At 40.8% G+C, this 16,321-nt stretch overlaps 1 protein-coding gene across 3 annotated transcripts; it reads left to right on the top strand.

Moving 5' to 3' along the window:
• The first annotated feature begins 6,544 nt into the window (after window positions 1-6,544).
• On the top strand, window positions 6,545-15,838 carry LOC133990863 (ETS-related transcription factor Elf-1-like). Of its 3 annotated transcripts, XM_062429272.1 has the most exons (8): window positions 6,545-6,760; window positions 9,469-9,855; window positions 10,013-10,145; window positions 12,595-12,702; window positions 12,891-13,040; window positions 13,141-13,215; window positions 13,365-13,560; window positions 13,672-15,838. In XM_062429272.1, exons 2-8 carry the CDS (start codon window positions 9,796-9,798, stop codon window positions 14,270-14,272), a joined length of 1,323 nt encoding a protein of 440 aa, XP_062285256.1. In that variant the 5' UTR covers window positions 6,545-6,760; window positions 9,469-9,795; the 3' UTR covers window positions 14,273-15,838. The 3 variants fall into 3 exon arrangements, with proteins under 3 accessions (XP_062285256.1, XP_062285257.1, XP_062285258.1); XM_062429273.1 differs by lacking the exon at window positions 6,545-6,760 and having other exon boundaries at window positions 9,396-9,855; XM_062429274.1 differs by lacking the exons at window positions 6,545-6,760; window positions 9,469-9,855; window positions 10,013-10,145 and adding an exon at window positions 10,168-10,568.
• The last annotated feature ends 483 nt before the right edge of the window (window positions 15,839-16,321 follow it).

Here is a 16,321-nt window from a genome sequence, read left to right as displayed (position 1 = left end):
TCACTTTTCTTGGCGTGAGCTGGATGAAAAGATTGATACCACTCTTACATCGGTCTGTTAAATATGAAGCTACAGCCAGAGGAGAGCTAGTTTAAAGGGAAAATCAAAAATACATATTTTTCCTCTTAACCATGTTGCTATTTATTCATCTAGATTGTTTTGGTGTGAATTACTGAGTTTTGACAATGGAACTGGATGGCTTTCGTTTGAACCGAACTACTACAACTTTGTTTCTACTGCCAATCAGCAGTAGTTACATGAAATTTGGGTCATGATTTCTGGAAAGAAACAATGCTGATGAGTTTTTCAAATGTATTTTTTGGTGCTCTGAGCACCACAGGCTGAGTGCCATTCAAGAGTTCAGTAGAAAGAAAAGCCACAAAGTCCCATTTTATTTGACATAAAGCAGACATCTCTATGGCTAATATCTACAAAACTCAGCAACTCACACCAAAATGATCTAGTTGGATAAATAGTACTATAGGTAAGAGGAAAAATATGTATTTTTTGATTGTGGGGTGAACTGACCCTGGAAATAGGTACATGGCATATAAGCCAAATCCCACATAAAACCAAGACTTATCTTTAACCACATTTTGCATGAATTTAAAGGAGACTTATTAAAACATCTTGTTTAGTGCTACATTGTAAATTTCTCAAAGCACTTCAGTACAAAGTCAAGAGTTTGCAATATGTAGGCAACAAGAGAGTGTAGCTTTGTAAATGAAACCACATTCCCATGCATGCTCAGTGGCGTCTGCAGTCTGTTGTAGAAAGTTACAATCACTTTTATTTCTCTTAGGAGATGAAAACCTGCACCAGATGAATACCATGAGAATAAGGAGAGAAAAGCCCCCTGTTTAACAATGAAACAATTACTGTGCATTTATATACACTATTGTTATGTTATGTTATTTTGTGATTAACACACATTGTCTCCCAAAATCCCCACCAACACATATACGTACAAGACATTTGGACGCCACACATACACACAAACAGACCCAGTAACACACACAGTTCTATCTCCAAAAAGCCAGCAGAAAGTGGCTGGACCGGATGGTTGATAGTTTGGGGTTCTGGGTCTCAGGAGTCGGGGAGAGGGGGGGGGGACAGACCAGGTTTGGCCCCTCGCTGCTCTTTCCTTCTCCAAACATTCTTTCACGCTTCTCCACCTCAACAATTCTCCATTTGCATATTTACACAGCATGTTCCATTCAACTTTGCCAGTATAATGCATTCAAAAACAATTAGCAGATATTTGATCAACGTTTGACTTAAGATTCAAATATTTGAGGCAGTAGTTTCAATTTTTCTTAAACTTATTACTTATAAACGTATGACTTTTTACATTGAATTGTCCCACATGGAAAACAGCACTGATTGACATGATATATACGCTGATGTAGACATGTATACTGTAGCAGTCACTGTAATCCAATATCTCCCTCTAACTTCCCAGGGTATCACTCCTGTGTTCTGATTTCATCTGAATACACTGCGTCTGACAGAAGTGTAATAATTTAAAAGCGTAGGCACACTTCTTGATGTATGACTCGCTGTCTTCCCTCTCAGTTTTAGAATATTTATTCTGGATTGATAGCACAAGGAGGAGAGCTTTCAGTCTGGCATAGCTTCTACAAACATTTGGGAAGAACAAAGAAAATATGCTTTCATTATGAGTGTGAAAGTGTGTGTGTAGTTCAGCCATGGAAATACTTCAAGGGAAAAATGTTGAACCAAGCTCAAACTAAGACCCTCAAAATGCCTACGAAAACACAAAACAAAAGGTATGTGAGCTGAATTCCTTGTGTCAGTGCATGTGTGAGTGTGTTAACATCAAGTTCCATACGCATGTGTGTGTGTGCACGTGGAAGTATATGCTTTATGCATTTTTGCCTAATTTGAAGTGCTGTTCACACCTCAAGGGATGGTTGATAAATGACACAAAAATGCAACTCATCACTGACTTTCACAGATGTACAAATGTCACACACTTCCACAAGCATGGACACACACACACACACACACACACACACACACACACACACACACACACACACACACACACACACACACACACACACACACACACACACACACACACACACACACACACACACACACACACACACACACACACACACACACACACACACACACACACAAGTTGAGCAGCAGTAGAAACAGCAGAAGGTGAGCAGACGTGGACAGCAGAAGGAATTCATCAGACTGACGTACCATAGACTCTGGAGCATTTCTTTCATCTATTTCCCACTCAGTTCCACATCAGGAGATGCTCAAATTTTCCTGCTGTTAGTGTCACAGTACTACACTGTTAATGCACTTCCTCATCACTACTTGTCTGACAATGTAATGACAGATATATGGGACCAGAGTACAAGATAAACAATGATTTATCAGCCACAAACACACATATGGCGTGTAGTTTGGTCAGAGCCAACTACTGTAAACGTGACAACAGTCAACTTGTAGCTTACATTAAGTTAATGTGCAGCTACGTTTGTCATCAAAAGTTAATGCATGAAAATAGATACATAATCATATTCTACAAACACACAGTATTAGAGCAGATAGTATTATTTTCATTATCTATTAATCTACTATTTTGTTTCTTAATTTGTCTATTCATGGTCTAGTCTATAAAATATCCCATGAGCCCAAAGTAACGCCATTAAACAACTTTTGTTTGTTCAAAACACAAACATACTCAGTTTACTATCATAAAAGACTAAAACAACCACACCATCTGGAGAAGCCAGATTTTTTTGCATTTTGCTTGAAATATCACTTAAATAATCAGTCAATTATCGAAATTTGTGCCAATGCATTTTCTGTTCACCTACTAATTGATTAATTGACAAGTTACTTCAGCTTTACACAGTATATGTGCATCCATATCTGGTTTTAAACACTGAATAAAGACACAGAATTATGAATTATGTCTCATATCAACCCAAAATGTAGCTCCACCGATCAGCTTTGCTTTGCATAAAGACAGGAAACAGGAGGAGTTGGCTGTTTCCTCGTGTGGTCTTGGTGATCCCCCGACTTTTTTTGTTGTTACATTTGTGGTTCAGAGTGAAATATCTTGACAATTATTCAATGGATTGTTATGGAATTTGCTACATATATTCAACATCCCTAGAGAATTCATTCTAATAACTTTGAGACTGCTGTTGTTAAACCTTGACTTAAACTACTTTTGACACCACTGATTACTGTATACTCTGGAAAACCACTTTGGTACTTCTGGCCTGGCTTTGGGTTATAGTCTTACTTATCTGAAAGAACACAGTGTCTCTCCTATAGTAATACTACATCTACATTTTCTGGTGTGAAATATGGGGTACCTCAAGGCTCTGTTCTTGGTCCTATGCTTTTTTCCTCTTTTTATTTCACCTCTTGGCCAAATTACACAAAGTCATGAAATGTATCTCTATTGCTACATGGATGATTGTCAGCTTATGTTTAAACTAAAACTACTAACCTCTCTTTTGATTGTCACACTCTGTACTGTAATGTTTTGTTTTCAGGTCTGCTGTGACTTGGTACTAAATGTCTTCAGATGGTTTAAAATGCTGCTGCTAGAATCTTAATTAAAACAAGAACATTTTATCACATTAGACCAATAGTCTCCCTTCTTTAAAGCTCCCTATCAATCTTAGAGAACTTGCTTCTGGTGGCATATAAAATCCTAAATGGGCATGCCCCATCATATCTGTCTGATCTCCTTAAATGTATATCTCTCTTAATTATTCCATACTGAACTCTCTCCGAGTTCAGGGCTCCTATGTGTACCCAAAGTTACTGTACATGCTGTATAAAAGTCAGCAGGTGACAGGGCCTTTTCTTATCAGACCCCCTTTCTCTTGTATAATCACTCATCTGAAATCAAACAGTCTGACTATGTTGAGTACTTTAAATCTAAACTTAAACTTAATCTTTCCCCTTAACTTTCAATTAGTTGCTTATTATTTGATTAATTCATGCCCTTGTTTCTGTTGTCTACCTGGTGGATCATTCTCAGCCTCAGTGAATTTATTCAGCCTTAGTAATTATAAACCATGACTGTCCTGTTGACAAGATTACTGTGAACCTCCTGATAACTGTTCCATCTCCCTAACCCTCTATTTGTTTGTTGCCCCAAAAGCGCACAAGCATACAAGCTATGTCCCTATCTCCCTCTATCTCTCTTTGTTCACCCTCTCTCTCCCTATTTTCTTCTTCGTGTCCTTTGTTTCTCTCAGACTCCGTATTGGACCATCAGCCATCCTGGGACAATTCTCCTTCCCTTGGCTGTCTGTGCCATTTCCAGATGTCATATTCTCTACACACGACATCTACTGCATGTCTGTCCATCCTGAAGAGGGATCAACTCCTCTGTTGCTCTCCCTGAGGTTTCTTACATTGTTTCTTTGTTGAAGGGAGTTCTTCCTCTGAATTGAGGGTTTCAGTGTATTGTGCGAGATCGTAAAGCCCCCTTGAGGTAAATTTGTGATTCCTAATATTGGGCTATATAAATAAAAATGTACTTGACTATACAGGCATTCATGGTCCCCAGAGGATGAATTGAAATATTTTACCACCTGCCTTTTCATCTAGTGCCATCACAGGTACTTTTACCTGTGTGTGCAGATAACTGTACCCTGCATTTAGCACTAATATAGCAAATCTGAGAATGCTTACACGTTAAACTAAACTCTGATAAATGTTATACCTGCAAAACATCAACATGCTAGCACTGTTATTGTAAGCATTTTAGCATGCCAATGTTAGCATTTAGCTCAAAGCACATCTGTTTCAGAACAGACCTCACAGAACTTCTAGCAGGGCTGTAGACTCTTCAGTCTTTAGAAGGTGTGAGAAAGGGCCACTTAACCTGACAATATATTTGGATGCTAGGTCACCATTTCTGACACTTGAATCATCCTAAAATGTGACCCTACTGTGAGAAAAACTTCACACTTTACGGTGGTCACAGAAGAGATGGTGTAACTTGTGGTTCCAGCTACATATTTACTGCACACATGTGAGAGCACTGATCTTTTAGTTCTTGGCAAGAAAGTGAATGTTGAACCTGTAAAATAATCATTATTTTTTTCAATAATAGTATCTCTCTCTCTCTCTCTCTCTCTCCTCTCTCTCTCTCTCTCTCTCTCTCTCTCCTCTCTCTCTCTCTCTCTCTCTCTCTCTCTCTTCTCTCTCTATCTCTCTCTCTCTCCTCGCTCTCTCTCTCTCTCTCTCTCTCTCTCTCTCTCTCTCTCTCCTCTCTCTCTCTCTCTCTCTCTCTCTCTCTCTCTCTTCTCTCTCTCTCTCTCTCTCACACACACAATCACACATTTTAATAGTAAGACTCTGTCCCCCTGCTACTTTATAATCTCTCTCTCTCTCTCTCTCTCTCTCTCTCTCTCTCTCTCACCACATTTTGAGCCAAACCAACACATTCTTGAAGCTGCCTGCTATTGCAAGCAGTGAAAAACATGACAAAACAAATGAAGGAATGAAAGGGAGCCTTGACTTATTCTGTTTTATCAGTGCAACTCCACCCACTGATATGAGTTGTACAGTAGTGTGTAGTCATGTTAATCGAATGAAGGATGCTTATATTTAAAATATTTAAATGTTAAAATCCTCAAAACTCTTAAAATGTGTCTATTTTCTGAGAATCTACATCAGTCTACATCACTCTTTAGTGTGACTAAATAAAGTCTTATGACAGCAAAGAACATTTTATACTCAGTTTTGTCAAAGACCTGATCATGCTACATGGTCCATTTTTATCTATGTATTAGTGTAAATATGACCATTAGAAGTTCAGAAGGTTAGTTATATAACCATTAAAGTAGTGGCTTCAGAGGGCCCGTTCTCCTGAGGGAGCTGATGACATCCAAGAAACATAGCGACAGGGATCACATAGGCTATAATAGATTCCCCCTCAGTACTACTGAGCGACACTTTGGCATGGGTGATCGTGTAAGTTTGTTTCTATCCCATTCGTTGTTCATTAAAACAGAAGGGAGGGGAGAGGAAGGGACGGAAATGAAAGGATGCATGAGACTTGTTGCCAAGGGTGTTGGTGCAGAGTTTTGCCACTAGGGAGCATCAGGGACTAAATAAAGGACTGGCTTCTGTTTGACTTCATGTCTTTCCATGTATGTGCCCATGTGTCTGTCAACAAGCATTTTTTGTCATTTTGTCCATATTTTTGGCTATAATTTTCAGTCTACATTTGTCTTATGTGTCCGAAGCAAGTAAAAGAAGTTAACAATATTGAAAATGAACAGCTGAATGATTTAAAATGACATTTAGTGAGATCATCAAACATACACATTGTACCCACCCTCATATAAACCACACGGCTGTTTACAGATCAGTTGCTTGGCTCTCTGCTGTTTTACATTGCAAATACGCCCGTGTTTACATTTGCTCCTCAGTGACAATGGTCACTATGGGTTACCTTGACTCACAACACAGGTAACCAATCAGAGCTTACGGCAGGGGGGGGGGGAGGAAGCAAGAACTGACAAGGACTGAAGGGAAGAAAAAAATCAACACGATCTACACTGATCTAAAGTCTGTGTGGTACTTTCCTTGGAAAAAGAAAACTGATCCCAGGTCTGTAAGCAGATGAAGGTTGTATGTTTGCCAAAAGAGATGAGAACAATTTCCGTTTCTCTTTTGGAGCCTCCAGCCAGCTGCTGCTCTGCCACATACAAACACAAGATATAAACAAAAGGTAAGCCCTCTGCTTCTTATTTCATATAGCGGGCCTGCTACTCTGAATAATGACAAAACTTTGTTTTTAAAAGACAAGAGGAAAGGCTACGAGCTCTTCTCGTGACTATGTTACGTGACATGTGCTGAAGGGAAAGTGAAAGTATTTTTCAGAGAGCGTGTGTGAGCATGGCCGTTTGAGGCGTCAAGTCTGTTTTAAATCCCAAAAAATACCTGTGTATGATTATTTAAAATATATACTTTAAATGACAGTTAAATGGCACACACACACGTACACACACACACACACGTACACACACACACACACACACACACACATCTGCGCACTAGGAACATTGTAAAAACAGAGGTGATGTGACCAACTCAACAATTCTCCGACTCCCACTGTCCCCCTCTCCATGCACACCATATTTCACTGTGTTCATTTAACAAGGCCCGGTTACCCCAAGCAACAAGAGGGGCTTATCAGCTGCTCCCTCACTTGCCATACTGTTATCAGCCTGGCCTAGTTCACACACACATACTCGCTGCCCCACTCTGTCAAACACACACACACCCGCACTCTTTCTATCTCGGTCTCCGACTCTCACACACACATATGCAAACTGGGGAATGAATGTTATGGGGGCTTATCAGTGTCCTTAGGGGCCTGGCAGCCACTTCACAGACTCAGATCCCAGTGCTGAGGCCACAGAGACAAACCTATGTGACCAGAGTACTGATGAACAAAAGGCTCTATACTGTTAGAGACTCCTCTATATAGGAGTGACAGGCTGCAGGGCATGCTGACAAAGAATATACACAAGGCACAATGGCAGTCGGCACAGGAAAGAAAAATGTGAGGAGTACAGATCTAAACGGCAGCCACCTTTTAGGATCCTTTTCACTTCACACACAAAACACAAAAGCTGCATTCTTCATCTTTTGTGCCACCTCCATTGATACTAAAATAAACATGGCAGCTTGCCATACTGTACAGCCAGAGCCTGATTTTCAGGTTGGAAAGTAGCTGTGAGTTAACTACGTTCAACCCACACTCAAGCTTGAAAAGATAATCACAGCACGTGTATGAAAAAAGAAAAAGAAAACACTTCTTCTTAGTTCATCCCAGTAAAATTTGTGATTTATTGTTTGGTCTATAAAATGTAAGAAGATAGTGAAAATAGCTACTCAGAGCTCACAATTTGCCTGTTTTAACCAGCCAGTAGTGTTAAAAATCAAACAGCAGATATTCACTAAAGTCAGTTTTTGCTTGAAATTTATTTTAATTATTAGTCAATCATCAAAATTAAATCTGATTAATCAATGAGCGGAAAACAAATCAATCAACTAGCTCTTATCTCTCCTATAATCATTATTTACATACTGCACTCCATGTGTGTTTTTATTGAAAATCTTACACGGCTTCGAGGAGTAAACCAGCCTCCATTTCACTTGTGTCCTTCCTAAATCATCGAGTGCCAAACAACTGCAAACATCAGAGGAAGTCGAAAATGAGAAGGCCATTGCTGGCAGAGAAGTTGGCAGCGGTTTGGCACAGGAACTCAGGAAACGGTGCCTCCTAACTGAGCTGTGCTTCCTGTGTGATAACTGACCCAAACATGTTGTGCCTCTATGACACACACACACACGCACGCTCACACACACACACACACACACACACACACACACACACACAGACACACACACACAGACAAAGAAGCGCACTCACGTTCTCTCTCGCTCTCTCTCTCTCTCTTTGGCAGCCGAGGTATAAAAAACTCAGGAACTGTGAGGCTACTAAAGCTGTTTCAACCAAACTGAGGATTAATGGGATTAAAATGTTGGAGCTCAGTGATTAGAATTAATGCCTTGGAAGCGATTTTTTTTTTTCACAGTATGAAATCTAGTGTACACAAAACCTAAATGCTGGCGTGATCTTCAGCAGAGAGGGGCTAAAGGTAAGTGCAGGTGTGCCAACTGTATTTAAATTTGACTCTCGTATGTAGGAGGCCGCTGTGCAACAGTAACAGAAGAGACTATCGCCACTCAGCAGTTAACTTTAACCTCAGAATTAGTTAAACGTGGAGGACAGAGGAGCGGGGACGGACGAGGGACTCGGGGCAGGGAAGTAAGAGGAAAGACTGAAACGATTTTTAAGGAATTAACAGTGATGTGACAGCCGGAGGACATGAGAGGAGGCAAAGAAAAACATGTGAGGAGGAGGGGTGAGTAACAGGGAGTAATGGGAGAGGAGGCGGCTTTGTAGTTTTGTTCGAAATGTCCCCTTCACAGTCATGCTGTAAGGAATGTGCACGTAACAGCCCTGAAACCTTGAACGTTGTGCAAAGACATGATGTTTCAAGTTCAACGCCAGCTGCCTCCCCTCTACTCGTACCACACATACACAAACACGCACGTACACACACAGCCGAGGCACACATTGCAGTGCAAACGCTTCCTTCCTGTTGCTGGTTTAGCCTCTTTTAGAAGCAAGATAAGAGCAAAAGAGTGAGATCTATGAAAGAGAGAAGCAAACAGTCTTGTTTCGCTGCGTCTCATATCAGCATGTGTCTGACCACATTTCTTTAGTTGGACTTTTTATTAAAAAACTGTTAACCACCTGACCAACACCACAGGTGTGGTCTTTTTCAGTGTACGATTTGCCCCCAACCCCCCTCCTTCTCACACACACACACACATTTTGCTTCTGTTTCTCTCTGACCACAGGACAGTTTAGCAGCCCCCACTTCCTCATCGAGAGTTGAAGCAGAGCAAACGAACGCTGTTTCCTGTGACGCCCCTGTGTCTCTGGTCAATTTGTATACTCACATCACTCTTCCACTGTTGAGTTACGCTGCATGGAAAGACACGGGCCAGCTTCATCGTATCCTAGGGGACGCTCTACTGTCATCAGAGGCTTTGCACCAAAAACTGGATCTGCTGGGACACAAAAACACACATCAAACCTGCGCAGTTGTTAATAGTATTCAGAGGAAAGCTGTGATGCTGTTGTAATACAGTTAAAAGTTGTATGTGTGTTTGGGATATTCAACCATGCTGCAGCAGTCAGAGCTCGTCTTTGACTTCGCCAGTGACCATATTAACCTGACAGGGGTAAGTAAATGTCGTGCAGTGTTTCATTTTGCAGCTGATTTCTTTTTGTGTGTATGTTCAAACTGAGTTAGCTTGTGATGCAAGACACATTTCAGAGGAACCTTATGAGAAATTGTATCGCAATCTAATCAAATGTGTTTCTGTGTGTGTGTTGCAGTTTGGAGGTCCCTTAGATTCAGATTACCCTGCGGTGATTGTGGAGCAGATTCCCCATGCGCACCTGCTGTCATATTCAGGTCTAGCGTGTGAACAGTCACATATAGAGGATGTTCACCAGCAGCCGTTCAAAGGTCAGCACACACACGGCAAACACACACACACACACACACACACACATTAAAAGGTGCACGCTCTGGCCTTTGTTTGACAGTCACAGTTTATGTTTGAATCTCACATGCACTCTAGTCATCAATGCTCATAGTTTATCAACAGCCTCACTTTTGTGAAGTGGGGCTGCCATTCAAATCTGTCAAAATTAGCCTACAAGTTAGAAAAAGGTACCCAGAGAAAGCTTTGGGAAGGCACATGCGCACTGGCACCGCTCACACATGGACCACCCTCTGTAAAAAAAAAAATCAGGAAGTGAAACAAAACATTCCTGGTTCGAGCCCTGGGAAAGACACTTAATGAATCATATTAGGATGTAGACGTGGTCAAATCAAGCTACAGCACACATGCTATACCTTGTTCCCCACGAGTGCTCGGAGTGAGAAGTAAGTTATATCACTTTACGGGGGTGTTTTTTTCCGTCGTTATTCAGGGTTGGAGGGAGCAGCTGAAGTTGGGCATGGCGAGGCTCGGTTAACTTAGCTAACGGTAACTGCAACAAAGCGGCACTCGCTGACAAATTGGGAGCTTTTGTTCACTGTTAAAGCCATGTCGGGGGGTCACTTACCCGCTGTGTTTCTTTAAACACGGCCTTTTGTTTTTGACAGGCTGCTTCTTTTCGGCGGCAGAAAGAGTTTGAGCTCACGTCAGACAGCTGTTAGCTTGCAGATGTTTACTAGCTCATTACCTCCCAGCTTGTGCACGTCACAGGAAACAATGGACTCACTTTGGATCATTTGTTTGCTTCAAAGACATTCAGATGGAGGAGTGACAGAGGCACGTGTTTGTGTGGAGGTAGCATCTTAAAGCAGTGGAGCCTCAAGTGTTTTAGAAATGTGTGCAGCAGTTTAATGAGTGAAGTTTTAGAGCAAAGGGACTAACTATCAAGGTGGCTGCTCGCTCATCCACTGAATGCACTCTGCTCATTTATCAGCCCTCTGAGGGTCATTAAAGGGTCAGTTCAAACAAATTGCAACAAAAACGACTTTTCCCGCCATACCGCTAGTGGTTGTATACATAAAGATATTTTCGTTATTTGTTAGTGTTGTGAGATATCCGTCTATGCAATGTCTGCCTCTGCTTCAATGCAATGGAGGGCAATTTAATTTGATTTGTGGTTCTCACAACTGGGGCTACAGTACACAATATGGATTCAATCTTCGAAAATGAGACATGTGATTACCAGTATCAATATGTATGGTGATATAATACATTTTCTGCGATGTGAGATCTGAGATGTGCCTCTTTTTTTTAAAAGATATATAGGCCGCATTTTATGTATATTTAATTCCTTTTCTTAATTCAAGTTTAATATATATGTATGAAATTACTGTTTCTTAAACTTTAAAATATAACTTCATTGCATATTTTTGTGTTTGGTAACCACATTTGAAAAAAGTGTTTATGTGTATGATCTGTATATATTAGATTATTGGATGATATATTGATTATAATTTTACTCCCCAATATCGGTATTGGCATTGGCCCCAAAAATCCAGTATTAGTTGGACCTTAATTGTTACAGCATAGAGTCTGTTCTTGGCTATTCCAGCAAATTAAATACCAGATATATCAAGAGACTTCATCATATTAGTGGATAAATCATATAAAAATACAATTTTGATCATAAAGCAGCCCACAATGGACTAGAGATGTTAAAGCTATAAATACCACAGTATGACTTGAGCGGCAAAATGTTATCTCACTGTATATAATCGTTGCAACTCCCGCCCCTACACAATATATGTAAATGGTATGTAAAGATTTCAACAGCAACATCTCTGAACAGCCACTACAGATAACAGGCCTTTTGTATAGCAGATGCTTTGACCTGTCCATGTGGGGGAAAACACAGGTGTTACTGATAACATTTATGATAGCTCAGTAAGTTATGACAGTGAGCCAGTATGTGATACACTGTCCACTGTTTAAAAAAAAAAGTCTATTTACTGACCCTGCTGTGAACAGTTTTCAGTTGAACTGCTTCCTACTGAAGAAATAGTGCCTGCAAGATGGCTTCCAAAGTGTTGTGTGTATTATCCAGAGTGTTGGGGACATTGTTTTTGGGGCTGTTTAATTCTTTTAAATGTAATATTTCAATACCCTGAGCATTTTAAATGATATTTCTATCGTCTCCATTGTATTAGGATTGCGACACAATTCTCACAGGCACAGTATCTTAAAACCATTTAAAAATAAAACCAAAACTGAAATATTCATAGTGAGATATCACCAAAGGGAACTGAGAAAAGGCTTTTTTTTAAAAACATAATATGGGTGAACCGACCCTTTTTTTAAGTTAAGCTCTATCCTCCAGTGCTTCTCACATTTAATTTTCTTCCTCCTAAATGCCACCCTCCTCCACTCGCTGAAAAAATGTTTTTGTATGCTACTCCCTTCTGTGCTCTGTAGTGGAGCCGTGTGAAAGTGGAGACGAAGAGACCATGGAAACACTGGTTGCTGCTGACTCGCTCCTCAACATGGACTGCCCTGACACCCTCTCGCTGGAGCAACACTACTGTAAGCACACAAACAGACACACCTGAGTTAACACTCCTCGCATGCACACTGACAAAGTAAAGATGGCCTAAAACCTCACCCGCTCTACTTTTTTGATGTAGGACATGTTTGACCACGAGATGTTATTTTTAGACGTGGCGGTCACAGCGCTGTTCTCTTTCATTAAGTCTGTTTATGCCCCCCTGCAGCCGAGACCTTCTTGCCACTGGATGATGGCATCAGTACTGCTGTTACTCAGGTGACTGTGTCAGGGGGGATCGTGGGAGGTGTTGACCAGCCACAGTGGCACTCGTTGCACACAAAGAGGCCTGCGGCACAGCTGCAGTCCAAAAAGAGAGGTCAGTCTCTTTATTGCTTATCAGTTTATGTGAAAGTGAATAATGATCTGTGCAATGTTATAAAATATCTTGTAAATTATTTTATTCCACAACTGCTCAGGTAAAAAATCTCGACATCGAAGAGCAGAGTCTCCCACACCTGACATCATAGTGAAGAAGGACAAATATAACAAAGGTTCGTATTGACACACAACAATTTCCTCCAGTGCCACAGTAAGAACGGGATCGGTTCCTTTTTCTTTTCTTTTTTTTTTTTGTACAAAACTCACTCATTTTGTTCCCTTTTGTTTTTCCTTTTCCATCTTGTTTCCCGTGTTTGTGCAGGAGGAAACACGCTGTACCTGTGGCAGTTCCTGATGGAGTTGCTGCAGGACAGACAAGTCTGCCCCCGCTACATCAAATGGACTAATGCCCAGGCAGGGATCTTCAAATTGGTCAACTCAAAAGCAGTTGCCAGACTGTGGGGCAAACACAAGAACAAGCCAGACATGAACTATGAGACCATGGGAAGAGCACTCAGGTACAGTATAAAAAGAGGACTGCTCCAAAATGTCATTGTAACATGCTGGTGTCTTTACTAGGAGGAGGAAGATGTTTGTTTTGTTAATGCTGAACCTTTGTATTAATGTAGGTACTACTACCAGAGAGGCATACTGAATAAGGTTGAAGGCCAGCGGCTAGTCTACCAGTTCACCTCACTCCCCAAAGACATGATTTACATCACAGATGGAGATGGCGCCAAAGAGGAAGACCACGACAACAACAGCTGCAACGACGAAGATGTGAGCGACGACTCTGACGACAGCACGATATCTTCTAGTGACCAATCGGAGGAGGAAGAACAATCCATCCCGCCAGAGAAGAAAATATCATTCAACTCAGTGCGAGCCCCGGCTCCCCAACGGACCAGGCCGGCTCCCAAACTCTTGGGCCAACGGGACACCGTCCTGCGGTCTTCAAGCACCAGTCTGATCCAGGAGCAGCATTTGCCCATCGTGTCCGGTGAGATGCTGCGGACCCTGCACAACCTCCCGAAGGTGCAGTCCCTGAAGCCCGCCGGTCACGCCTCAGTCTTCAAAACGGCTCAGCTGCTGGGGAGTCTGTGGGAGCAACAGGCCTCCGGTGACAGTAAGGGTGCAATGGAGACACCTGATGAAAAGTCACACCCAGGACAGAAAATCTCACATGTGGAACCCCTGCAGCTGGTGCGCCTAACCAGCTCTGACCAGTAGAACGGATCCACCCACCCCCCAAAACACACACGTGCACATACACTCCATAGACTCAGGACTCAGCTTTAGAGCTGCACTTTGCTGTCATGGCAACGTCTGCTCACCAGGGCCCATATTTCTTAAGTGTCTAAGAGTGGGAGTATCGAGCTAAGATTGTTTTTGTATTTTAGATTACATCCTGAATCAGTAACATTATCGGTAACTAGGTCAGTCCTTCCTCCCTGACGTCAGAGTTCTGATTGGCGTGAACCAAAGTCTCACAGCCTCCAAGCAGTTTACCTTCTCAAGTAGAAGCAGACCGTAAAAACTCAAGTCCTTTATCTCAGCCTTCTGCAATTTCTATGTATCCGTTAATTATACAAGACACCAAAGACCAACATGCACTGGAATCTGCAGCCTCTCTGCACCTTCTGCAGACACACTCTCTGCTTGCACTTCAGCTCCGGTGTCGTGGAGCTAATTATCTGAACAGCACACTGTGGCCTCGGTCTCTGCCTTCATTCTCCTTCTTTCCCACTCTTTTCTTTTTTCTTTTTCTTTTTTTTTTTGTATTATCGAATGCTGAATCATTCCTCTGCCTTGAAAATGACTTTGCACTAATGTTTACCCCTGCTGTACGTTTCTTCTCTTAAGTGCCTGAAGATCTCAGTCCATCCTGTCCCTGCTTCCTCTGTTCCTGCTCATAATGAGGTTATTGAGGGAAAACATTCCATATTATTATTTTCTAAGATCACTGAATTATATTTGTATTGTGAATTATTGAAAACAAGGGATCACTGTTATTTCTAGTAGTAATGTAGCACTGCTGTTGTTGTCATAGTTAATATAGTGGAACTTCCTTTGACAATCACCAGTGAAATGGTCATATAGCTGTTTATTTAGCCGCAGTTCCTCCTGTAGAGTCACACTGCTACTATTTAGCCATTCTGCAATGCACACATTGTGTTTAGTTATTACATTTATGCAAATGCTTGTATGGACCTCTAAAGCCTTGATACCTTTATGTTATGTATGTTATATACTGTATGTATGAGAACATGCTTGACTTGTGCCTTGTTGCCATTATCTCCCTCAGGTTTGTAAAATTTTGTTTTGCTGCACAGACTATATATATATACTCTTACGCAAGGAGTACAATGGCTGACCGTTTATAATGAATTAATGCTAAGTGCATTTTTTTACTTTTTAGTTAGTCTTAGTTTAGCCTTACAAAGCAAGCCCAAAAAATTCACTTCACTCCACATGAGAACTGAGTTTGTAACATTCAGTCTGGTATCTGTAAGGCTATACTTAGTTAGGAAATCTTATAACTGTGCCTTTGCCCCCCATAGGGAAGCCTATGCAAAACTTCACTTTATACAACCTTCATTTGAAATCCCCTCACTTTGCTTATCCTGAGGTCTCTTTATACTGTAAGTTTTTACTGATATGGATTTTGTTAGCTTTTAGCAGAGAGAGAGGTGGAATTTCTGTTGCTTATTCTGACGTGTTTGCTTTCATGCATTTCAAATGTGTTGAAAAAGATAATGGTATATTATATGAAATAAATGTAATCGTGTCATCGTCCATGTGAAATTGTCACTCATCTATTCACTCACATATAGTTTACCAACATCATTGATGTAAAATAAAGTATATTTATGCATTTTATTTATGTATATTTATATATATAAGTATTGTACAAAAGTAAACTTTCAAGGGTTATTTTGTAATTGCACCACATTTCATAGTGAAATATTTTATCAGTTTACTATTATATCATATATTTATTTGACAGTTATATTTGCTAGTTTGGATATTCAAATTGTATTCACAAAATATATAATAAGGAAGATTTAGCATTCAGTAGGTGTGACATTAAAATCTGCCTATGCAGCAGTAACAATCATCCAAATGTTTAATATATTTAATAAGATAGGTGGGTGGGTTTATGTATGTATGGATAGATAGATAGATAGATAGATAGATAGATAGATAATCCCAAAGGGAAATTTAAATGATACAGCAGCCACTTGACATAAATCAAAATACAAAGGCAGTGAGCTAGGT

This window comes from Scomber scombrus, chromosome 11 (assembly GCF_963691925.1).
Source record: "Scomber scombrus chromosome 11, fScoSco1.1, whole genome shotgun sequence".
Taxonomy (NCBI): Eukaryota; Metazoa; Chordata; class Actinopteri; order Scombriformes; family Scombridae; genus Scomber; species Scomber scombrus.
The sequence above is the reverse complement of the archived record's forward strand: the minus strand, read 5'-3'. Positions and strand labels throughout refer to the sequence as shown.

Bases quoted from the DNA above. Each gene is read 5' to 3' on its own strand.
- LOC133990863 (XM_062429272.1), top strand. From the start codon at position 9,796: ATGCTGCAGCAGTCAGAGCTCGTCTTTGACTTCGCCAGTGACCATATT. The intron at 12,703-12,890 runs GTAAGCACACAA...GCCCCCCTGCAG, and splicing joins CTCGCTGGAGCAACACTACT to CCGAGACCTTCTTGCCACTG. The intron at 13,216-13,364 runs GTTCGTATTGAC...GTGTTTGTGCAG, and splicing joins GAAGGACAAATATAACAAAG to GAGGAAACACGCTGTACCTG.